Here is a 26,926-nt window from a genome sequence, read left to right on the forward strand (position 1 = left end):
CACTGGATAAAATTTTATTTTATTTTTTTATAAAAAAAGATAGAACCAGATGCTACTTTTAAATGAAATCATTTATTAAACCAATCTGTTTTATAGGAGGTATATATATATTTTATCATTAAGACAACTTCAATGAAATGACTATCTACAAGAATGACTTTGATTGTTTTATTTTCATGTCACCATACATGAACAAATGAATTTTATGTCTTATGAAAACATTTTACTCAGTATCAAAAATGTACACATTTTAATAACCATCGCTATGGTCTGAAGGGATTTTTACATTTAATTTCAAAAATAAGTGTCATTTCATTGCTGTACGTGTTACAGCATAAGCTTAAATCATCCTATACATAATAAAAGTTTGTGTAGGTATACAGATTATTTTTAACGTCGTCACATACCTTCATGTTTGAGACACAAGTTAGGGATTTGCATTTCTCTTTTTTGCAAAAGGCTAAAATATGTACTGATGTAAGCACAAAGCAACAAAACGAGTTTGAATGGCACAAGAGTTAGCGTTTTTATAAATTAACAACCAGAGTTCTGCATTGTGGAAAAAGGTACATGAGATTCCAGTATTTTCCTTAGGGCTTCGCTCTCTGGAAGAACACCTGTTAAAAATTTATTAAAAAAAAAAACCAAACAACATTTTAAGACAAAGGAAATATAAGACATGGAATGGTTGAGTATGAGATAATCAGTTTGACAGAGCTCTTTTTTTTAATGTACGGGTTAACACACTAGGTTCAAGGATGTGACTTTTGCTATTCAATTACACCCACACCCTCAAAAGTGAAACATTCAGACACATTCTCTACAATTACAGCATCACTGTTTTCTATTTCAACTATTAAATATAAGCCACAAGAATATCAAGCTATTGAGGAGATGGCAAGGTGCTGAGGGTAAGCGACAATTCTACAGATGTAGGTTTGTTGTTGTTTGCGCCTTCTTTCTAAATAACTGATTTTACTACTTGGAGATTCCCTATAACTAAAAACTATTAAATAATTCAATATTTCAATTTTACTTCAGGTCACTACCACAACTGAATTGTGTGACAAAGTTCAAATGGAATTGAAAGCTATTTAAAGAAAAAAAAATCTTTACCTTTAAGTAATTTTTAAAGACTTTTGCATCAGGCTGCTGAAGTGCTTGACAGAATTCCTGTAAGAGACAATAAAGAAATACTAAATAACTAAATGATGCAACAAAACAACCTGAGATAAGTTAGGAGTGCATAGAATACCTTGTATGTAAAACCATTGATATTAGTTTGTATTTTGCCAAATGTGTAACCAAAGAAAAGCATGTTACAGATAAAAAAATTGTAATAGGCTATGACAAGCGCGTTCTGGGGTGAAAAAAGAATATGTATTTTCAAATATAGGAGATCATATTCACTTTTCGCTTATTAGACGGAAACAAGACTATCTACAAGGACTGCAATCAAGGAGTTTCTAAACCTTTAACTTTTCCATTAACTTTTGGTGGCTTTGAAATGAATACTTCGGGTGAACATTTATGCTGAAAAGTATTATGTACATGCTAAGTGAGCCTAGGGAAGAGCAGAACATATCTGTCACTTGAAAAAGTTATAATCTTAGGTCAGAAAAACACTGAGGTGCCAGCAAGAGATAATACTTGATCCTTACGTACATTTAATGCCATTTAAAAGTTCTACAGTTCAAGTCTCATATAATGAGTATAATTGGCTCCTAATGCAGCAAACCTGATTACTATAGTATTCAAATTAGTTGCAAATAAAATGAAGTTGTCACCTAACAATAAGCATTCACCTAACAATTTCTCCACAGCAATGCTTACCATACAGCTAGCAACGCTTGATGTTGAGACAACGGTCAGGTAAAAAGTTTCACTTTTGAGAAACCTCTTACACTACTCCTAAATAAGCACACAACACACACAGACACACCCCCATTTAATGGTGTACATAATTTTTTTACAGTAGAACCAGTGCTGTGGCCTAAATTTCTGTAATGTTAAATACGGCCTTTATCATCACACTTTCTATACATTCAACATTATTTATTTTACTTCTGAGTTATTACTCTAGTTATTCCAATATTTTTTCCTCAAGTTAAAATTCGAATTGAAGTAGGAAGATGTCTTAGTCACACTGGACTCTTTTCTGCAAGGTACTCTTGCAGTAATTTTACTCCTTATGCTAAATTAATCCTATTCTGATACGCAATATGAGAGTAAGCTTTACTGAGGGATGGTAGGAGGTTAACTTTGTCAGTCTTCATTTTGTTCCTGTTTAACATTTATGATTGTTAAGAGTTGTCAAAACGTTCTTTTAGGAATTCCTACCTGGATTATCTCAGGAGCTACTTGCAAAGAAGGCAAATACTCTTGCTGAAGATACTGAATGCACTCAGGACCCTAAAGAAAAGCAGTACATAATTTGTACAAGTATTTTTTCGTACATATGGGAAGCCCTAGCTCTATACTGTATGCTACAGAAAAGTTTGAAAACAGGTGGTCTGCGTAACTATTTTACAGAGAAGTTGTGCATATCAAATACCAACTGCTCACGCTATTCTCAGTCACGAGCAAACAAAGATTTCACAACCTTGGCATTAAGGATTCTACTGCAATCAGTATCTTTTGTTACAAAGCAGAAAAAAATACAAAGCACTGAAAAATTGCACTGAGATAAGAATTACAATACAGCCAGACGGTTTGTAACATCCCAACTGTGAAAGTCAGTTAAGTAAAAAGGCGGCCCTAATTTCACTATCTGACATATGAAAGAAAAAAATTAAAAATTGGCAATTGTATCTGCCAACTGCTTTACCATACTACTCCCATTGTAAAATTTAGTAGCCAAATGAAAAGGGGAAAAGAAGATTTCCGATCATTTTTCGTATTTGTATTGGTAGTGTTAAAAGAAACAGCATTTTTAACAAGAAGTTATTTCATTTACCAAAGCTCAATTTCCTACAGATTTCTCTCTTCATTGTTTTGGGGAAAAAAGGAACAAATTTGGAAGTTATCCTCAATTAAAACACAGTCTTTTCTCTGCTGGTTTATAACTTCTTACAATTTTTGTGTAGTTGTGACTTTTACTTGCATTTGACAGAAAAGGTAGCCAGCAAGTTAAAGGGTATAGCAGAAAACAGTAACACAAAGACAGAAACTGTTTCATTTTCCATTAAAAATGGAAATATGCAACGGTGTTTTAGTCATCAGACAATGCAAAAATTATTTTTTCCATAAATGTTTTTCCATCTGGTCTCCTACACACTGAAAGATACGTTTAGTTTTCACAAAGTACTCTATAGCACATCTGTAATTGCTCTTTATGTCAGTTTAAGTACTACAGTGAAAAGTGAAAGAATGCCAATTGATCAATTAAACACAGTAACAATCAAGTGAGCAGATTTATCTTCTTAATGAAGGGTTGATATTTTGCAGTAATTTATCAAGAGGTAGAACTGCTGGATCCTGTATCTCTACACAGCATTATAGTCAGTCTATTATTTTATATAAGGGTAGAGTAGTAATTCACCCTAGAACGTATCTAATTTTTAGAATTAACAAAAGCACTAGAAAGAAACCTGCAGCAGTTATTCCCTGCAAAGTATTATGAAGCTTACCCTTTTGAGATGAATTGTTTTTAACGTCACTGCACATTCTGATAAAGCCTGTAATGTAATACATAACATTAGACTGTTTGATTAGTCTATTGGTTAAGTATTTAAAGCCAAAGAACCTAACGAGGCCCCAAACAGGGGCCATTTGTTCATGCCATTATTCCCTCATTTTCCCCTCTCACAATGGTAACAGCCTCAACCTTCCAATTTTTGTTCCGGTCTAAGCAGAAAGATTTGTCACAGCTGAACCCAAAATGAACTAAAGAAAGCCACCTGCGTGTGTTCACTTTCACCAAACATTAGTTAAAAAGTAATATAGGTCAATATTAAATACTCAGATCTGCCATTCTCTAGCTTGATTTTGAGTATAGGTGAACTACAGAATATAGTACCATGATATTCAATAATTAATCACCCATGTACCTCAATAAAAAACATAAGGGATTTTATTTGTGAGATGATGATCTTTGATACCGCTGGCCATTGTAGGTTTCTTAGGTTGAATCTGCCCCAGAAGAATGAAAGCAAAAAAAAAAAAAAAAAGTGTCCATAATACAAACCAATACTGTCTGGGCATCTGCTAAGTCAAACGTTTGCTTCAAAGGTGCTAAGAAACATGCAGGAACAATGTGCTTGTAGACAAAGTCTGCAAAACCTACTGGTCCATCTTTACCTCCTGAAAAGAAAAAAAAACATTCCACATTCTATTATTGCTTCATTATCGCTTATAACAGCTGCAATCAAAGACTCATGGAAAGACAGTCTTACCCCAGAGCTCCACCAACTTAGAAAGAATAATAAAACAAGTCTTCTGTGCAATAGGATCTGGGTAATCCACTGCTCCTTGAATGACAGTGAACAACACACGCTCCACATTCTCTGCACCTTAAACACATTAAAATGACCTTGTCATTTCCACTTGCAGACTAAAAATCTTCCTGTACTCTTACACTACTTTATATAAATACTGACCTGGAAGACACGCTTCAACTTCAAAATAGCTCTGTTTTGCACAAATCTCAAATATTTTTAGGAAGTTTCCCCTACGATGCAAGACAACTCTTATTTAGGTTATGATAATTTGGGGTTTTTTTTCGTTTGTTTTGGGTTTTTTTTTTTTGTTTTGTTTTTTAAATTTGGAGATTTTAATTGCTTTTATGGTCTTTAATGCACACAAAGCCAAGGAGGGTATTTGTAAGCAGGTCAAAATCCTACTTCTCCTCTCTACCCAAACCTGGTAGAGTTGATTAAAACTCAGCAGGACCAAAGTAGTTTGCTTATCTCTCAATATATGGAAAGATATTTTTATCACACTTCAAATTTCTTTGCATCTATGCTTATTTCTGATCTCTTTACAAATTTCTTGGTACATCACAATTACTAAATTGCCTTTTTCAAGAAAGCTCTCACTACTTCTTATTGCCACATTTTCCTTTCCCACAGGGATTACCACCATTTTAAGACAGGAGGAAGAAAGTTGCCCTCTACAACTACCTGAAAGGAGGTTGTAGAGAGGTGGGTGTTGGACTCTTCGCCCAAGAGAATAATGACAGGACCAGAGGAAATAGTGTAAAGTTGGGGCAGGGGAGGTTTAGATTAGATATTAGGAAGAATTACTTTACTGAGAGAGTGGTCAGGCACTGGAACAGCCTGCCCAGGGAGGTGGTGGAGTCGCCATCCCTGGAGGTATTTAAGGAATGTGTAGACATGGCACTTCAGGGCATGCTCTAGTACCCGAGTCTGTTTGTGGGTGGGTGTGGTGTGTGGTTGTGGGTGTTTGTTTTGTGTGGGTTTTGTTTTTGTTTTGTTTTTGGTGTTTGGTTTTTGTTTATTTGTTGGTTGGTTTTTTTTTTTTTGTGGTTGGACTCGATCTCAAAGGTCCCTTCCAACCAAGAAGATTCTGTGATTCTGTGAAAGTCTGAGCTCCACCTATCAGATGACTCACTTCTAAAGCTTCTCAAGTCCCTAGCCATTTTGACGGTGATGGAATACAAACTAAAAGAATCACTTAAAAGAATCAAGCAACTGGACATTCAACTTTCAACTTCTGCTATGAAAAGCAGTAATTTGCATTTGGCTACCAAGGGTGAGGAAAACCTAGTAACTACATAGGGAAGTCATATGCTGCCTTCTCCCATAGATAACAATATCAAGTGATAGTAATAAAAGAATTACAGAAATACTGATGTGTCCTTCAAAAAACAAACACGGCAATGAATGCTGGCAGCCATGAGTGGTCTTGCCCAGCAGTTTGACCATTGCTATCCTTTGTTAGATATTGATAGTATCTATTGTTATATACAATATCTATATTGTTACATATTTGATATATGATCTCAGATTAACCAAATACAATGATGTATTATACACCATTCCTTCTCCTTATAGACCCAGTGATCATATATAAGCTGAAAAGATCAATAGGAAGAATGTGCCTGTTACAGCTGGACTTCACAAACCCAAGTTCTTGCGCAACAGGTGAGCAACAAGCAAGCTGAATATTTACATTAGTCCATTGTATCTTAACATCGTTAATAGTACTTGACAGGAATTAGGCTAATGATTTTAGCAGACAAAAGAGATGAGAATAACCATAGTACTATCCTTTGAGAAACTGAACTACTTGCCTTGATTAGCTATGACTTCACTCATTCCACTGCCAGTTACTGTCTGCAGAAAAGCAAAGTAACTCCTCCGTAACATTTGCTTTTCTAAAGCAGCAGACTGGTCATTTTCTTCTGCTGGAAGGAGCAACACCTCAAAAATAGCATGAAGTAGTGGCATAAACATCTGTTGCAGGAAAGGTGAAACCTGTGTCTGTGGAGGTTGGAAGAGGGTATTACTCAAACAGTTACAGAAATTGAACATTTTGAAATTAAAACTTAATTAACAATTCTCTTTGATTCACCTTTAAAGTCAGTATTTTCATGTACCAACTACTTCAACAAAGTGAGTCACATCAGGGTCACCATGAACATTACTGCATCTTGAGTTACACGCCACCTATTGCAAGTCTTTTGCACAAAAAAACCTAGTCCTGTCTAGTCTTGTTCTGAGTAGAAACAGAAGCTTTTTCAAGATTTCCCATCCTTATGTTCAGACAGATACAATTTCAAATTCCCTGAAATATCAAGGGGGGGGCTATTGTAAAGTCACTGTAGTTACAGAAAATACATCTCTGAGATGTTAAAACTGACAGCAAGCTGCCTTTTGTAGTACTTGTCTTTAAAGATTTTTTTAAAGAAGTTTTACTGAGCTGAAATACTACTGGCATTACAGAAGAAACTTGTCATTTATGTCCCACATACAGTGAGAAATATGAAATGTGTAATGACACTAAATTAGTTGAACACTTCTGAACTGAAAAACTGAAGGTGTGTGCTATTGAGCAACACCCTAGAGTTCCATAAAGAGGCAACTCAGACGTTCATTTCTTAATGCTTAACAAGGTTTTACCTTTAATCTTTTCTTTACTGTACCTGGAAAGCATTCAAGGTGAGACTATTGAAGCTAGGATCTTTATCTTAACATACTGTAGTAAGAATGGTACAGTACCATATGAAGTTAAACATCACACCTGAACACGGTATTTATCCGGTCTTGTTCCTGTGACCTTTTTTTTTTTCCACCTTCAACTTATATAGACTATTTTTAATTATCTTGCTTTTAGCATAACTTGCGAAAAAGACTAGAGTAATAAGTGTCTTCCTCCCTAATCTCTGATGTACTTTTCTTTATTTCTCTGATATACTTACTTTCAAAATTCCTTCTCTCTGCTCTGCAGATGGGATATTCCAAGCAGAGGTCCACAAGCTAGATTCACATGAGGCTCTGTTCTACGGCTCACAGAACTTACTTCTCTTTACTTCTAGTAACTTTAATTTTGCATTCTGCTGGAAGACTTATTTAAGCCTATTTAAAGGGCTTCTTAACCTTCTTATAAAGCAATGAATTTCCCATCCCATTCACAACAGCGCAATATTCTCGTGGCAGCTCCAGGGAATGAACCACGAGTAGCTGGTTAGTAACTTCACAGATTTCATTGACTTTGCATTTGAACTGTTTGAAACTAGGAAACTCTTAAAGGTGACACTTCAAGAACCTCTGCTAGATAATCAGCTGACAGTCCTGCTCCTATTTGTATCTCATGCCTCCATTTCAAAACATCTGTATTTGTCAACCTATTTTGAATAACAATGCATTAAGGCTCAGCATATGTTTTTATGCAACACCAGTGCATCGAGATCTTGTAAATCAATATTCTTCCCTATACGTGCATCTGATATTTCTGTATCTCCTGGAAATCTCATTACAAAAAAATAGAAAATTCTCTTTGGAGCTTGCATAGTTTGTAATATTAGCTTAACACTTCAGTGGGGGGCATGAAGTTAATTGTGTCAATAAAAAAAAGTAATTTTGTGCTGCAAGTAGTATTTATTTTTAAAATATTAAACCCAAAAATTTAGAAACAACATAAAATTCTGAGGCTAATAAGAAAAACACTCATTTAATCACTGCAAGTCCAGCAATACACAACTGTGGTTGAAGACTATGTTTCCCAGTAGCAGCCTTAGAAATATACTTATTCATTGTGAGATAAAGGTTTGACGCAGCTATTTTTCCTGGAACCAGAAAAGAGGAGATACCAGCAACACTTTGATCCTGAAAAGCTTATGCAATATCATACCTTAAATTTCGCTGTTATTTGGTTTATAAGAGGAATGAATTCTTGAAGATCTTTTGCTTCACAATCTTTAAGCATGTGCTCAGAGGCAGAAGGAATGAATGGAAGAACTTCTTCCTCTAGGCAAATAATCATACGGTGAAGGAAAGTGCGGACACCACTTCTCAGAACTTCCTTTTGTAATGGACAACTGAGAGCTGGCAAAAATGTTTGTAAGCAGTCCAGATAAACCTCTGAGCAGCCACATTGTTTTACAGTTTGCTTATTGCTGAAAGCCTTGCTGGTCCGGCTGTAAAAGTAATACAGCAAGTTTTATATAAACGCATGTTCCAACACAATGGAGAAGCAATAACACTGAGAACAACATATATTTTAAAACCCATGCACTAGACTAGAATTTCATGAAATGGGAGCCAAACGCTGGAAGTAATGAACAGAGTTATTTGATAGGAAGCAGCTACATTTTGGCAGTTTTTGGAGAATTAAATTCTAACAGTTTACAAACAACGTATGATTAGAATAGCTCCACACAATTATTTGAGGAAGGGAATAGATGCTGGTTGATTATAAACTTGCTCAATGTTCTCTGTATCTCCATCCACAGCAGCCTTTTCTAAGGGGACTTAACTTATTTTCTGGGCTACCATAAGAAATTCTACAATCACTGATGATTTTCTAGGTCAATAAAGCACAGGTAGAAACTCAGCCCCTCCTCCCAATAAATCCTTTATATTTCCCTTTTACTCAAACCAGACACACACAGGGTCACTGTGCTGTACCTACCTAGCAAACCCAACTGCATGATTGAGGCAGTCAGCCAGTGCCATCTGTCTGTCCTCATCTTGTGCCATCATCAGTTTTTCTAACAATACTTTGAACTTCTCCATCAGCGGAGTCAACAAATTCCTCATTAGAGCCTGTTTTCTTTCTGCAGAGTATTCACTGTTAACTATTAATACTCCAGCTGTTTCATAAATGAAAAGTTGATCATCACTGCTTAACAGAGCCTGGTAACCATTTTCCTAAAATGAAAGATAACAGGCATAATTTACTAAGTGTTCTTTATCAAAAAATTTTTTTCCTCAAAGTTTAAAGATACTACTCTTTCTTTAATCATGCCTAAGTAATCTCTATAGTACATTTACGGTAGTTATATTCTTTTCCTATTTATGTAGAAGTGTTAAGTACAGGTAAAAACATAGTTGAAGGAACAACTATTTTTATACAATTCAGACGGATAGGCTTATATATATACCCCATCTCTAGCCAATGCTCCCAGAAACCCACATAAACAAGATCATTAAAATTAGGTACAAATGGAACCATGCAAGTAATCTCACACCAAAAAAGCAAGACAATTATTTGTGTTTAAATGTTTGTGTGCTAAGCTGACAATTCAGCAAGTACTCAGGCACGCTGATGAGTAAGTGCAAGCCTTATTTATTATTTATTACAAAAACCTGCTCTAAGTACTCACAGGAGGAGAAAGTTCCAGCAGGTCTTGTATTCTATTCAGAACGTCTTCAATAAAAGGATTCATTTGCTTACTGAAGGAAAACACAAGTTCATAACAATATTTACTGTGCATTTTTACAGGTTTCCTGGTATTTTATTTAGGCTGTAAAGCTAGACACTAAACTACCTTCTCAATATAGAACTCCACTTTAAATATCAAGGCACTGTTGTAGAGAAACCTGGCTTACGGATATGGTGCTTGTGGTAGGCCAAACAGATACACGGCATATTGGGAAATAAAACATTTTTTCCTTTCTCTTATCTTTTTTTTAGTATTTTCATTAACAGTTGAAAAATGGATCCTTCTGAAATCTGAATCAACTTGGATCTTCTCCTGCCTCTACAATAAATACATGCCTGTGAAGTAAGACCAACAGGACTGTTCAAAGGGGAAAGGGGGGACATTTACAACAATGTAAATGTCTGCCCAGAGGAAAGGCAGGGGAGACATTTACATTGTTGGTCAATTTTAACAGCTAATCAAAATAAGCTAAGCATATGTATTTGAGTTCTTTGTTCTGTGACAAATTTTTCCACTGCTACGTTAGTATTATACTATAGGACAATCCTGCTAGATTTTGTATTGATATATTACTTCATTGCAGTCCGTTTGAAGCCCAGCCTGTTTCAGTGACAACTGTGATGTACAGAAGGGCTAGATATGGTAAATTCAGTGCTATTTGGATACATTTGTAACAGCTTTACTCACTTAAGAGACTTGACAAATCTGGAAAAGAGGTAAGCTGTTCGACTTCGTACTTTGGGACTTGAATGGCGAAGACCACGGTGATCTAAAAATGCCATCTGCAATCAAGAAAATATCTCAGTCTTAGAATCCCTGAACAAGGGAGGGAAAAGCTAATCATCCAACAATTTAAGAAACCCAGCTTCAAAAAATAAGAAAATTTCCTAAGTCTAAAGAACTTATCTAGTTGAAAATGCAAACAAGATAAAACTTACTAGAACAGTTGGAATGTGCTGAGGTTCAACAGCAAAGAATTTTTCATATCTAACCACTGTTTCAAAGAATTCCAAGGTCACTGACGTATGTTGATAGGCACTAACACCAGAAGTCACCAGCTACAAATAAAAGCATTAGCAGGTTAGTACTTCAGCTATTTATAACATCAAACTACAATGTAGGTGACATGTTGATAATTAAGATGAGCCATTTGAACTGGAGTGTTCCAGTCTTTATTAGCATTTTTAAATAGCTCCCACAACACACATGCTTACCGTTCTCATCATGTCTTGTAAAGCCGTAGCTTTTGTAACATCACCAGAGAAGTGAGCACCATGAGATACAGGAAGAGCCTCAGCCAACATATACAGCAGCCTTATAGCTACCTCCACTTCCATGAATCGTGTAGTCTGCCAATTCCTAGAGAAAAAAAATATGAAGATCATGTTAGTCAGTAGTAGCTTATGTAATAATATAGTTCCACCATGTTAGTTAGTATTTTCTTTTGAGCCTTCTTCAGATGCATAGCATAAAAAGAGCAGATTTAAACTAAGAAAAACACTGCAAGACTTAGGCAGTATTTCGGAATGCTTCTGGAAGACTTTATCCACAAATGCAGCACCCCTCCATCGGAGCACTACCAATTCTCTTTTACCAGTCTCAACTTGAAAGCTACAGTCTTCTTGAAGCGCTTATGTAGGTACAAAACCACATACTATGATGTATGGACAAGCCATTCAGCTTCACTTAGAAAGAGGCTCACTAAAGAGCAAGGTACAAGGAAGCCACCAAAAATACTAGATTCCTATTTGCAGACACACAACCGTCCTAGTCAGGCAGCTAGTAGTAGAGCTTGCTTATTTACATGCACAATTTCCAGGATTGGTTCTGCTCTTTTTCATAAAAAATACTTCACTTTTGTTTCTTTTCCCTATTCAACCTTGGTTTTCTGATAGCAGTAATATATAAAATTATTTGCCACATCTCATAAGCATTTCCTTGAGGTGTAAACTGAACACCTGTCCAAATAGCTGTTGCTGTGTAGGTAAATGAAAAAGATCAAGAGACATCTCCAGAAAAAAAAAAATTAGCTGCCATTTAATGTTACAAAAAGAAAGTTTTTTCTTTCTAAGCAGCTGAGTAAAAGATTATACAAAGTCATGAAGTTGTAACAAGCTCATTCTATCAATTAGCTTCACCTTGGTATGTCACACGTTCATTACAAACTCTGACAGTTACAAAAGGCAAAAAAAAGCTAAGGGCATTGTGTAAGCAAGTTAAAAAACCCAACTTACTGAAGTGTAGTGTTAAAAACTCTGCGCACAGACGCCAACAGTAACTCTGGTGAGACCTGAGCAAGTCTGTCCAGCAACAGTTTCAACTGTTTTCTGTACTCCACAAACATTGCTTCATCTTCACCCTACAAGACAGTCACATGTCAGTGAAGTCCCTATTTTTGTGTTTAAATTAATCCACAATTGTTTTAGACAATTATACCTAAACCAAAAACATGTACATACAGAAATAGTATACCACACTCAGAATTCAGTAACGCTCACCCTATGCTCTTGCAAAATAACACCCTTTTTTGACTGGTTATAATACGTTGAGATCCACCACATTCAGTCCAGAAACATTAAAAAAAGGCTTTCCAAACTGAAAACTAGCCAAAAGTACAAGAAAGAAAATGCTCCTGGCAGAGCCTTATTGACCCAGTTCTTGAAAATTGACTCACTCCTCAAAGATGTTCTCAGTATCTAGCTTCGCTTTAACATTAAACTGACAGAAACATTTTGGATGGACTGCATACAGTTTAAGTAAACCTTTTTAAGATTAGAGTTCTCCAAACAGCCTGAAGCAAAAGTAAGTCTAACATATTCAATCATTATTGCTGGCTGACAGAGATGTAAACATGGGAGGAAAAGTGAAATCAAAGATCTTCTGCCTCCTTTATCTTATTTTTGCAGAGGCTTGACCATCTGAAGTAGGTCAAGCAGCATCTCTTCAAGAGTTTCATTACACAATATATTTCTCAAACCTTTTTGCAAGACAAAAGTGATGTGCACAAACACGCAAACTCTCACTGAACAAGCCTGCTCAAGAGCTACGTTTAGCTAACAGCACAGCCGAATTTGCCTAGGAATTGTTCTGCACAAATGCAGCCAGAAATATTCTGCTAACTGAAATGGCTTGGATATCCCTTTACTACGTTGTTTTGTCCTATGCACATGTACCCAGAGTTTAAAAAAGCTTTCCACATAGGAAAAAAAAAAAATTCAGCCTACAAACCTTCGCCTCCTACCTTAAAATCCTCAGTCTATGAAAAATATGGATTTTAAAAGTTTAAGCAAGTTTTACTACATGTAATTTAAGTTGCATTTGTCTGTTTATTCATATAACACAATACCTCATTTTCAAAATTATATTCTTCATCATATGTCAACTTCTTCATAACAGCCAACATGATTGCCTAAGATAAAAACAGAACTGTAAGCATAGCAGCAGACAACTAGTAAGCAGCAACAGTTAGAATCCTACAGTAAAAGAAACGTTAAAGCAAGTGTTAAATGTTTACAATATTTTAAATCCCATTTGAATTATTATTTTCAGAGGCTCAGCAGAAGTAACAGAAGTAACAAATTAAAACAGATGGATTATATCCAAACAATACACAGATGCCATTCCAGATACACAGCAGAGATGACTTGGAGCTCTCTGTCTCTAACAGTATTATCTGGCTTTGTTTCCTGCTTGTAATCTGTGCTCTACGGTTCACACTGAAAACAATAATTAAGATGACTAAACCAGGCTGAGGAAGCTAAACAAGTTGTCCAAGATCCTGTTTTAAAGGGGCAGGTCAGCTTATCCATAAAATTCACTTCTCTAATTGTTCAACATCCTTGAAAGGGTTTTTTTGGGACAGGTTAACATGCTGAATTGGTTCAGCAAAGAATCCAAGACTAAGAGCCAGGAGCAGGGAACAAGGGTAAGAAAGGCAAACCCTTCCCTTTTCAGCAGCAGCAAATTGTTAGATCAGTTAAAGCACTGATGTGCAATTTCACCTTAGAAGGGACTGTTGATAAGTCCTAAAACAGGAATAAAGACTTGATCTCATATCTACTGTAGTCCTAAACTCTAAATCTATCACTTTGATCTTACAAAGCATTTACTAGTTCAGGTTTTAAAACTCTGATTTAATGTTTAAAATACAGGGAGTACTCAATTCCATTCATGCTTTCCAGGACGGATAGAAATCTGACAGTCACACGCAGCTAAAACAAGTGTTTAAAAATCTACTATATTTTAATTTTCACTTCAGTTTAGCAGTTTGTTCTGGGGAACCTACAAAAATGTGTATTAAAACTATACATTCCAAATGGACAGAAAGCTACTCTGAATAATTAAAACTGAATCAGAGGCAGGCCATTTTTATGTCTGTGACAACAATATAGTGTTAGAAGTCCAAGAGAATATTACGTAGCAAGAAGTAATGGGGCAGGACATATCCATATACCTATTACAAGAAACAAGTTCACTGAATGTTGGAGAAGACTCAGTAGAATATTAACAGGTATTTGGTCAACATTACAGAGCACCTCATTTTTATACCTACTACCAGGGGAAAAAACAAACTTGTGCTTTTTTTTCTTTTCCATGTTGGTTAAATTCGGTAGTCAGCAGCCTTTATTATAACTACAGCAAATGAAAATGCTGATTTTATCAGCAAGAACTTGGTTAGCATTTTGCAATTCACTTCCAGTACTGGAGGTTCTGAATGCAGATAGCCATAAATTTCAGACAAATAAACAAAGGAAAAGGGTAAATAAAAAACCCCCCCACAACCCTACACCAAACACTTTTGACAAGTTAATCACAATTACATATTTTTCATTTTAAGTGCAAAACCTGAAGTTCTTTAACACCAAAATGGACCAACGAATTAAACTTAGGTTACTGAGGCGCAATTCTTGGTGATCTTGCAGAAATAGACACTTGTAATACTTCGAGGAAGAACACGGTCAAATAGCAAGACTGTGATCAGGCTTTCTATTGCCACCAAGTATCAGCATCATCTGTGAGAAGCCTCTGCTTCTCTGTTAGAAGTGATACTAAAATAATAGCAGAACATTAATGCGATATGCTTGTAGCCAGAAATGCTTAGAAACACCTGTCATTTTAAGAATTGTGATTCTGCTGATGAGAAAAAGCTTTGGGACTTCAAAGCCACAATAAACAAGATCCCCCTTTTCACTGTTCAAATGATGAACAAGTTGAAAGTGAGAATTTCTTAGGTGCAAAACTTTAAAGGAAAGCTTTAAATTGTGCGCTTAGCAGCAGACGACAGACAACAAGAAGATTTAGACTACTTCCAAATACTTTCTTATTATGAGTTCAATGAAAGAACAAAGACTGATACGACCACTTCTCAGTTTAATACAAATCCTCAAGAAGTGCTCAATAAAATTAAAAAATAATTATAACACAAAGTTCCTCAGTATGAAAACAAGTTTAACAAAACAATAATTTTGAAACAGTGACACATTCAAATATTGCCTTAAGTGCGCTGCAGTTGTAATTTGGTTTGATCCAGTTATAACAACAAGAGACATAGTAACAAAAATAAAAAGATTCAGTGATGTTATCAAACTTCTCTTATTGTATTACCTCATCCAATTTAAACAGGCATTAGACAAAATCAAGATCAAGATAATCTAGAGCACAGTTACTCGAATTCAACTTTTCGTGTTAGAACAGAATTCAGTTTTCTTTGTAAAGGAGAATGAATCACAGCTGTCAGCTGTACGAAATTACAGAATACCTGCACCAATCTAACCAGTTCAACATCTAACTTTGTACATCCACATTGGTGCAGAAGGGCGATAGGGAAAAGAAATTAAAAAAGACTGTGCTGAAAAAGCCAAAAGAGTTTACTACCTCCAAAACTGGACATAAATCTTATTTATTAAACTTAATGCTTTATATATGAACTTAAGCTTATGTATAAACTCAAGCATATATACCTAAGCTTAATGTATAGTTTAATGTAACGCTTAACATAACTGCTCATTATAACTGTTACAAAAGAAGCTGCAATTCAAATGTAAGTTTAACTTATGATACTATCAAGGTTGAATTTTAAGACAACCCTTTCCATTCTTTGCCCAATCCTTTGGAATTAGGATATACTTTAATAGAAAAACAAAGCTTCAGGAAAAAACCTGCTCTTCTGCCTTGATTTAAGAACATTCTATCAACTGAACAGACTGTATAGAAGTTTACCAACATATGCTTAAAGGTTGCTTGGGAAGACCAGCTCTAAAATAGCTTTCATCTTCATACACAATTCAATATAGGTTTACTATTTAAAGAAACATCTGTAGTTACTTAGCAGAAGATGGAACACACTGTCCTTACTTTTAAGCCTTCCCTTTTAATTATTGTCACATGCACATTTTAAGGCATATAAATAAAACATGATTTGTTTCAGCAAAATGAAAAATTCTGACCCAATGTGATCTTGAAAAAAAAAAAAAAAAGAAATCTCTGGTAAGAAGAAAATACTTACTTCTACATTAGCTTTTTGTTGGTCTGAAAGTGCAGAAAGCTGTAAAATAAATTCCAAGTGTTATTTTGTGTGTAGTAGCCTCTTTATTACTGTCTAATAGGAAAAGACAGGTTTGCTTTTTTTAACAGCCATATGATCTGCAAGCCTTCTTTCCACTTAATGCAAGACTTAACCCAATTCCTTCAGACTTCCAAACAACACTATAGAAATAGCATGACCACAACCATTAAAGATACCGAGTGCTCATTAGTCAAAAAACTTATTTTGCAAGTCAGCTTGCACATAGTATTAACATTCATATATTCCCACAAAAATCAAACTAAATGATATGTCAAAAAGCGATGTTAAATTAAAGCCAGATGTATTTACTTGTTTCAAGATGTGAAGGTAGTCGTAACAAAAGCCAATGATGTTAGATGAGATGTCGTCATCTTCGTGAATTAGCAGTTGCAACATTAGGGCCACCTTTGCTTCGATAGCTTGCAGAGTGTCTTGAGCACTCTTCATATCACCATTTTTTATCAGTTTAGTCCAACTAGCTATCAGTGCTTGCCCCATCCCATTGACCAGCTTAGAAAACCTGGCCAGAAAATCCACATCATCTTCCTGCAAGAAAAAACATCTGATTAAAAACACTAGCAGAGCTCATATTTAAATGGTATGAGCTTACAGACTGTGCTGGTATGTAGAGGAAGTAAAACCAGTATTTGTCTCCTAGATGGAAAGTACATTTGCCTGGTTCGTTTTGCCTGGGGAATGGAGAGAGAATAAAATTAAAGCAACGCCAGATTTGGCTGTCCTCCATTATACAACATCTCTTCAGGTTAGTTTGTTTCTCTTTTTACTTTACAGCAAGAAGCAGGTTCAAAATAAAAGCAGAAGCACATACCTACCATAAATTTTTAGGCTGTATAAGAGGAAAATCTTTTTATGGGAAAACTGCAAAGAGTTAACAGCTGTAGCTCACTTCAGAAATACTGATAATGAGTAACTTTCAGTACTGCTTGTAAGAGTGAGTTACTATTAAGTATTTATGGCTTCCTTTTGCAGAAATACGTTGATCAGAATTGAGAAATACCCCTAGACCAGTCACCCCAAACAGATGGTCTGCTACCTGCCACAACTGTCCAGAAGCAGAAGAACAAGAAGTCTTCCTCAGAGAGACCGAGGTAAGACTTTTAGAGAAACACCTCCTGAATTGATGAAGGCACATTTTCTGCATTCAAGTAGGAATACAAATTTGACAAAGGCTTCAAAATTAAGAGATAACTGCCTTGCAATCCAAGGACTATAGCTTCATAGGGGCTGGTTTCTCTTTCTCCATGGCAGGTAGAAAACAGCTGTTCCTTAAACACTGCAATTGCCAGGGAATGTGTGTTTGGTTAGTAGGTACACTTTTCCAGCTTATAGATAAGAATTTCAAACCTCGTGTCTGATGGTGCAGACACGCAGAACATACGTGCCCTTAAGAAAGCTCTTTCCCCTGCCTAATTATGCACAGCTGATCTAATGTCTCACCCTTAAGAAAACAACCCTCTACCTTGGCTATAATACCTATTATGGAATCATTCAGAAGAGAAGATTCAAGGCTATGAAACACAGAAGCAGCATTAACACTGAGCACGACGTGCTTTAGGGGAGGAACAGGGGAGTTACATAATGTCTTGCTTCCAAAATGAAAAACTCATGCTGAGGACAAACAAAATGCAGTGTGTTTTAAATGAGTAACAAATATTAATAACAAGCTCTTAATTAAAGTATGAGAAAAGTGTAAGAAGTGTTTTGCTTTGATGCAGAAGCACAACTAATTCTCTCTAATCTGTGAACTTAGTTTTATAGTGTTCTGTTCATTGGCTTATTTAACAACTGTCGGAAACCCATGACTTATTCCTATTGTAAAAAGCAATACACAAACCTGATCAATACTGAAGAGACCAGCAGACTGCAATACTTGACATAGAGATTCAACCAATTTTGTTTTATCAATTGGGTCCATTCCCTTATTTACAATTTCAAACAAACAATCACAGGCTTCTTCCCGGAGAACTTCCACAGACATGTGACCTAGCAGCATATTTATAAACCTTCAAAGAAAAAATAAAAGGTTATTTTTATATGTACACAGCAGCATTTTATAGAAGCTTCATATTATTTGTGTGCCATTATTTACAATGGTTTCTTTCTCTAAGACAGTTTTGAAGTCTATTGTACTGATTAAAGCCAGCACTTTATACACTATAAGGAGAATCCAGCAAACTGTAGTGTCTATTTTGGCCATGGTATCAGCTTGGTTTGCAAAGTTATTCACTCTACTAAAAAACCCCAAACTCCGAAGATTTATATATAAATAAAGTCCTTTTTAAAGATGAATTTTAAATCTGTTTCAGAGAAATACAGTCAGCAAGCTATCAGAGTTATTTTTGCAAAGGTATTCCAACAAAGCCCCCTTACCTTTCATTGGCTATCAGGCTCAAATCTATCCAGGATACATAAGCTCCAACTACTTCAAGGCACTGGCATGTCAACTCTGAGTTACTGTATTGATAGTTTTGTAAGATTTGGTACCACGATTCCACCAAACTTGGAATGCACTGTTCCCTCATAGTATCTTTTAATAAGGTGTTCCTACGAGCTTCCTGTCAATACAGAAAAAGGATTAATCAGTCTTATTAGCATCTTATCAAATTAGTAGCACTTTTGTATCCACTACCAGACACCACTTGTCCTAGCAAGATGAATAACTCAAATCAGAAACCCCAAAAGAGCACACTTTTTTTTCTTGCAAGAAATAAAACCAAAATACCCCAGTTTTCACTCTTTTTCTTCAGTGTTTGGACATTGTGGTAGGAAAAAAGCAGACAAAGGGGAAAGAAGTCCTCTAGATCATTAAGAAGATTTTTGATATTAGAACTCCTTAAAACAGGCACTAGAAGAAATTAACATTTTAAAATGAGTCAGTCTAACATTAAATTGCCTAACTTAGCCCATTAGTTTTAGTTTGCTAGCTCTTCAAGCAAAAAACCACATTAACTGAAAAGTATGAAATCAGTAAAAAGCATCAAACAACATATGGCTTTTGGATCTAAACCACCTAATGTCTCAACGGCAGAGTTGCCATAGGAAAAAACCAACATCTCTGCAAGTCTTCTTCTCTAATTAAAGAGAACTTTTTGGAAATTTAAAACAAATGTTAATGCAAAATAATAACTTGCCTCTGATGTATGAACAACATCCCGGTCTACCAGCTCAGCATCAACAGCCATCAGGATTCTGAGGTACATATCCACGCCCCGTGGATTAAGGTCAACTACTGATAGAATATCAAAAAAAAACTTGGGCCATTTTGTGAGATATTCTGTAACAAAAAGCAATGCAAAGACTTGTGCAGCTTTGTTGCGAATAAAAGTCTTCTCAGGCTGGGGACTCAGCATCTGGTAGAAACAAGATATTTTATTTGTACATTCTTACTAAATGAGAAAAGAATAATATATGATTGATAATCTCTGTATAGTGATTAATGTACTACCTCTCTTCCTTGCTGAGATCAATGAAAAGCCTTACCTTTCCACGGATTTTGACAAAAAACATTTCAGCTAAATTGCATTAAACAGGGAAAACATTCTCTCTGGGTGACACAGTCCTAAGCCTTTCATTCAGTACCAAGACATTAAGTGTACTATTCACAGACCAAAAGCTAGTTTGTTAGTTTGGTGAAAGGAATAAACAAGAACTTACAGAAAACAAGCTACAGTCTTCTTATAGCTAGCTTCTGCCTAAGTTAGATGTTAGCTTTAAAAAAAAAAAAAAAAAAAGAAAAGAAAAGAAAATCTATCACTACCAGTCTCTCTCTTCTCCTTTTCTATAGCTCCTGCTAAATGGAACAGCTTGCCACAAAGAAAAATCAAAAGGAATTTAATCCATTTCACAATGATCTGTTCTTTTTCAAATTGTATTATGTTCCATTTCCTACTGTTAAGCTTTCTACAAACAAAGCAACTATGTTAATTTCCAGTGCAGAAGTGGAATGCTAACTAGGTAATGGCAGGTATAGGCCAAGTCTTGTTTCAGCCCACTCGATGGTTCTGCTGATTGCAAGCTCTTGGGTCCAGCTGATACTACGTGTTCAGCTACAGTAACTAATTCCACGAGACAGAGTAGCCAATACTCCGCCATAGCATTAACAGGAGTGATGATGTTCATTCATAAACATCTGCTAGAATATCTGCTGGTATTCTAAGTAGACAGGAGTCAGATCAAGAGGGTCTTGAACAGAGAGTTACTGCTCTTCCTCCAGACACTCAGGAACATCATGAATTTGGATTATACCTCTCTAAAGTGAAGCTTTTCATACACCTTATTTCACACGCAACTGATTAAACCCCAATCATTATATTTAGCAATAAGTGCAAGCACAGACTTCCTTACAACATCTGATTTAAAGAATTTCTAGTAAAGATTAGCATGTTAAAAGCTTTTAACCATCAAATACTGTATATCTTCAGAAAGCCATCTTTAAACTCAAATGACAGATGAAACATTTAGCCCACACTCAGTGGCTTATGTTAGCCTACTACGTAAGACTGCTGTGAAAGGACATACTTACCTGTGCTTGCAGCCATGTTATGAGTGTTTCCCTAATTAGCTGCTGCTGGACTTCAGTGAGTTCAGAGTATCTGAAACAAAGCATAATGAGATCAAACTACAACTGCTTTACGACAAGAGCAATATTTCGTAAGGCAAAAACTCTTTTAATATTGCACATAATATTGCATGTTAATGTAAATGAGAGGTTCCTAGAAAAGGAATTTACTCATCTATTTTCATGTTAAATTTTTGAATCAAAGACATAAAAATAAGGAAAAACATTTTGCCCATATCAGTGGATTACATTTTGAGGCACTATGGCCTCGCGTATTGGAGTAGGAGCTTGAAATTTACAGGAAGACTGCTCTACCAGGGACAGGACTTATGATCCTAAGAAAAAATACACATTTGACCATAAGTCATGGGGAAAAGGAAGAGGCATCTGTTATGCTCAAACCTGTTTACTACACATTGAAGACTGTCAATAGTGAGGACCAGGAAGTCCTTCACTGATCTGACCTACAGTACATTTATTATCAGACATACGACAAAGCAAAAACACAAGGCAAACAAGTAATTCTGCTTAACATCATACATACAAGTCTTGGCAAAATTTGACATTATAACCAGCCCACCTCAACATGTTTCTTCCCAGGACTAGCTCAGCCAAGAACACCCTCCTTGCAATAGATCTAGCTATACCTTTGGTACAGTCCCTAACAGGACTGAGTGTGACTCCACTGTTCCTGACACAAGTAACTATTCATTAAGGAGACGAAAAAAGCAACCGCACTGAAAAAATGCTCAAATTAAATAAGCAGTAGGAAAACAAGAGAAAACACACTGCAGGAAGCAGATGACAGGACTGGAACAAGCAGAGGAAGGTGGACAATGAGGTAAAATCAGGTAAATAAAAATCACAGAAAGTTAAGTCTTTCATTTTTGCTCTGATACATTATTGTGAAAATCAGTTGCAAAATACGTCTTATTCTTATCTAAAGCCCAACCCACAGGTTCCGTATATTGCAACCAGTTACGGTGATATTCTGAGAGGCAGACACCTCTGCCATGGCGCTCAAGTTCTGACCAAAGAAGCCCAAAGTGTGAAAAAAATACAGTTCCATGTAATTATTTCAAAGTATTTTTCCTAAACTTATGATTCTATGAAAACACCACACAGTGAAAAGACTACTTTCTCTTAATGTCTCTGCCATGGTTATTGAATGAATAGGGCTTTGTGTGAAGTCCAGGAGCGTGTACTGAGCAAGGCTGCTGCTTACAGGACTCTTTTCTGCAAAAATCAGTGAGAGTACAGAATAAGGCTTGAATCTCCAGAAAGGAAGGACTAAGTAATTTCAAGCAATCCTTGGTAATTGGGTCTGTGTCCTGATTTAAGCGACGCAGGATTAATTTCTCTTTCAGTAATTTTACTTTTCAGTAAGGTCTCTTCTAATGCTAGCGAAAACTGCATTTTTAGAAGACTCTCCTGTCTGAATTTATGAAAATATTTACTTTATAGCCAGCTATGGTATGTGAGTTTCAAGGCATCACTGTTTTCTAGCCTTGCCAGGTGTGAGGATGAGGAGGAGCAAGACCCAGGCACTTGATCCAAGCTGGCCAACAGGATGTTCATACCATGAACATCACATTCAAAATGAATCTGAAAGTTTGCTAAGGAATTCTCTCTTCCTTGATGGCTATGATCCCAAGAACTTCAGGCCCTGTTGCTGGACCCCTGAGCCCTTCCCTTCCTCCCAAAGCCATAGAGCTCTCAGTGTCTGACATTTACTGTCCACTGCTGGGACTGCACAGCTTCCTGCTGATAGAATGGGCTGAGTATAATACTTATATATTTTATATCGGTAGCAGGATCAATATTGGTTCTTTAGCATTATTAATGTTAATTATTCGGTCTTATTCTATTAAATCTGTTTATTTTCAACCCTCCAGTTTCCTTGTTCCTTCCTGATTCCCCTTCTTGGGTGGGGAGGGGTCATCAAGTGATAGAATAATTGTGTGAATGACAATAAATTGTTGTGGGTTCTTCAAACCGTAACAGTCTGTTTTGAGCCACACACAGGTGTTAGACTGGCTAAGTAGAGCATGCTGCTCAAAACTCAACTGCTGCTCAAAATCCAACTACTCCTCTCCCAGCAAAGGTGAAGAAATACAAGCAAGTCCTCTGTACTGGATTAAAGCCATCTCATCAGCCATGTAAAGATGAGAGATATCATTTAAAGTTTCTTTGCAAGCAGAATAAAAAGGGAAAATTAAATAGGTCTATATGGCCAGTGTCAAGAAAGACTACTCACTTGAACTTAATTTGATGTTCTAGAACTTGAAAGCAAAAGAACTTGATGTGATCATCACTAGAAAAGAAAAGAAAATGCTGTTACTGGTAGAAATATGGTACACTTCTCTGGGAAGAAAAAAATTCCTCAAATATTACAACCAGGGTGTGGTCCCTTTGACAAACCAAGAATTACGGTGCACCAAAGAAAAATGCTACTGCTATTACTACAAAAGTGACAAATACTGAAGCAGTTCATTTAGTAAAAGTGAACCACTATTAAACTAATCTTTATATTTGCTATTATAATATTTTTTTTCTATAGCCAACAATTTGTTATGCTTTGATTTTGGTATTGAACATACGAAACTACAATGCTTATTGTATCCCACCTTTATAAAAATCCGTCAGGCTTCAATAATACATTTGGGGTCCATTAGTACAGTAAGTGCAAGTTGTACGTTGTATCTTAAAGAGCAAAGCTGAAGACAACCTGAGATATAGATTAAGAAGGGACATTCCACGTGCTATATAATTTACAGGAATTTATTTTACTAAATAAAAATTGTAACAATTGATGTATTTGAGTAAAGATTAAAAAATCTGTTTTCAAATTCTGTGTGGTTTTATTAATTACTGCATACTCTGTTGGAGTCAGAAGTTTTGATAAATCATCTACAAAAAAGCACTTGCTATAAATCACTGCTGTTATTCAGGACATATACACCCCTCAGTTTCCTTCCAACCTCAATTATTCTGTGATACAGCAACAATCTAGTATTTGCGATCTAAATATATGACTGTGCAAGAATAGTGGTGACTACATACTCTCTGCATCTTGAAAAACTGGATGGCCTACTTCATAGAAGAGGGGCAAGGAACTACTTCTGAGATTACTGCATATAAAGCCAAGAGTCTCACGATGGGAAATTTTCAGCACTCCTCCCCAAAAGATAGCACTAGGACTCATGCTTTTTCCCTGGATTTCATAAAGCAGCAGTCTTTAGACTACTAAATTAATATGGAGTCTTATTTATACATTGCTCTTCCTTGAAAGGCGTTATACAGAAGCCACAGATCAACTAATGATACTAAAAATAGTATGAAGACCATATTAACCTACAGCTATTTAGTTTGCCTATTGCGCTGTAGAGCTAAAACCAGACCCAAATATATTACTAATGAAAATAAGCAATGATTCTTATCTACATTACCTGTATATACTCTGAGCTAATGCTTCTGCACAGACTTGCCAAGCATCCTGAGATATCTTCAGCTGTTCAAAGTAGGCCAGTGCCTGCAAACACCCAAGTAAATTTCATTTTAAAAAAAGAACAAACCACACAGCAAGACATCTCATTCACATTTAGACTCACATTTAGAAAGCTCTCCTTCAAAAAAACAGACAGTATTTGGATATATCCAAGTATTTATACAGCTCCCTAATTAGCATAATACAAGAGTGTTTCTTTAAATGCTAATATCATAGGTACCCATTTCCACTTTACATTTAATATAAAGATTTTGGTTTTTTTCAGTTGAAAATAAAAGTTATAGAATCAGGAATCTCAAGGTTAGAAGGGACCTCTGGAGACAGGGTCAACTAGAGGAAGTCACTCAGGGCCTTTCCATTTATGTGGAAGTTCACATCCAAGTTAAAATTTCTCCCACAAATTCTAAAGAGAAACAGATTTAGATTTTTCACTGAAAACAACTCACTATTTTTGTGGCACCACTTCGGTTGTATTCTACACATTCAAACACTGATCACCTGACAACTGCCAGTTTATGATTCTATTATTAGAAAATCAAGTTGCTTATCAGAACATCTAAATAGCTTTTGACAACGGTTACCCTGATCTAATAGCTTTAAGATTTAGTAAGGCCTATTAAACAAAATAGTAAAGAAACTTTTGAAACAAATTAAATTAACAACATTATTTCAATTCTATGAATGAATGCATTTCAAGAGGACTGATGGGATTCTTTTATTTTTTATTAGTTCATAACCATTTCCACTCACCAAAGTAATTTTGCAAAGTAATAAATTCTTAAAACAAGAATTCACTTCCTATAGGTTGTATCAGTAATTTTCTTACACTGAAGAGTTTTACTAGAAATTGTTTGCTACTTCTTTTATATGTTACATCTCACATGGTTAGAGAAAAGGTAAATCACTTTTAACTATAAAATATTTCAAAATCAGGCAGACTGCACAGGTCAATAAATCTATATGGTCAAATTTTACAGTGACATTCTATTAACATAACACTAAAGATTAGCTATATTCATCCTTTCAAGAAGGACAAATACCCAGAATCAACATATTTAAAAGGGTGCTAGCAATACTGGGCTGCATCAAACTACATTTTTAACTTTATTATACCTTCCAGGATTTGTTTTATGAATGCAAAAGCAAGGTATTACCATCTGCATTTCTTAAAAGATTTTACTGGAGGTTATCTTGTAGACAGTTGAATCAATTTGATAATCAATCAGTAAGCAGAAATATTTACTCATTAAATTGTTATATAAATTGCAATGCCTTTTCATAGGAGCATCTCTCTTATGAAGTATCTGTTACCCATACACCATGATTACTTTCTTAACCTACTCTACGCTAATAAAAGCCTCATTACAGTTAAAAACCACAAATTTCATTAAAAGACACTAAAGATAGCTAATGCATTCAAATAAAAAACACCCTCCCCCCCCCAGCTAAGAATTCAAAGGGCAATTGCAAGCAACTCATTGTTTTCAGCAGCTGCTTTCCATTCTATGGGAACCTACCTAAGGTGCTGAGCAACAAGTACAAAGAATTGAAAGGACTAAAAAAGTCATGAGCCCAGAAAAATAAATTCTATGCATGTTAAGTGTAATTTCACAGAATTGGTGACACGCAACCTTCAGCTTACATGCTTGCAATATGACTTGGTTTTGTACTTGCCACCTTGAACCCTATGTATTGGTTAATCAAAAAAACTACCAACCTTAAATCCACAGCCCCCCAAAACATAAAACTTTTGCAGTGAAACACCTCCTCCAATTATTAGAGAGATAAGCAAGATAACGACGTACCCTTTGTCTGAAGTCCGCGTCAGCATTTGGGTTTAGCCCTAAAAGGGCTTGTTCATCCATCTCTATTGCTATACTCTTTGCTTCCGACTCCTAACTGGTTTGCCCTCTTCTTCTAGAAGGGAAACCACGATCATCTGAAAATAGAGAAAGAAAAACTTTATTTGCTCAGCAGAACAACAAAAATTAAAAAGGAGGACAGCAACAACCACAGATTTTTGCCCACAAACCTCAAACACATAGTATGTACCCCACCAAAACATCAATGTACATACTTTTGATATAGATACCAGAATTTTAAGTCCTTTAATCAACTTTTAATAGTACTAAACTTCTTACTGAATAAGGAAAATTTGAAGTGTCCACATATTCTAGTTCTCTTGAAAAGAGCTAATATCATCTTAATTAGCAGAGAAATGTCATGATGTGCACTATTCAATTGAAAGGCTTGAACTCAAATTTCAAGCATGCAGAGAAGGTTTCAGCAAGATACGACATAACCATAAGTCACCTACTTATCAAATGATAAGTGCATTTTTTTTCCCCCACCACAAACTTCACAATTGCAGGAAAAAAAACCCCAAAACTACTCATCTCTATAATATTGTTAAGATGCGTCATAAAC

General features: G+C 35.7%; 1 protein-coding gene across 1 annotated transcript; it reads right to left on the reverse strand.

Moving 5' to 3' along the window:
- On the reverse strand, positions 1-26,440 carry XPOT (exportin for tRNA). Its single transcript, XM_074164695.1, has 24 exons — positions 26,305-26,440; positions 24,441-24,523; positions 23,249-23,305; positions 20,956-21,025; positions 19,565-19,783; positions 18,804-18,988; positions 18,268-18,436; positions 16,722-16,958; positions 16,353-16,391; positions 13,194-13,256; positions 12,082-12,206; positions 11,062-11,206; positions 10,786-10,905; positions 10,535-10,629; positions 9,788-9,857; positions 9,094-9,332; positions 8,314-8,599; positions 6,254-6,443; positions 4,395-4,511; positions 4,187-4,302; positions 3,630-3,677; positions 2,341-2,412; positions 1,117-1,173; positions 1-617 (listed from the first exon to the last, which is right to left on the reverse strand). The coding sequence occupies exons 1-24, from the start codon at positions 26,362-26,364 to the stop codon at positions 591-593; spliced, it is 2,889 nt and encodes a 962-aa protein (XP_074020796.1). The 5' UTR covers positions 26,365-26,440; the 3' UTR covers positions 1-590.
- Positions 26,441-26,926: the final 486 nt, after the last annotated feature.

The sequence above is a fragment of the Numenius arquata genome, chromosome 2, assembly GCF_964106895.1.
Source record: "Numenius arquata chromosome 2, bNumArq3.hap1.1, whole genome shotgun sequence".
NCBI classification, from domain to species: Eukaryota; Metazoa; Chordata; class Aves; order Charadriiformes; family Scolopacidae; genus Numenius; species Numenius arquata.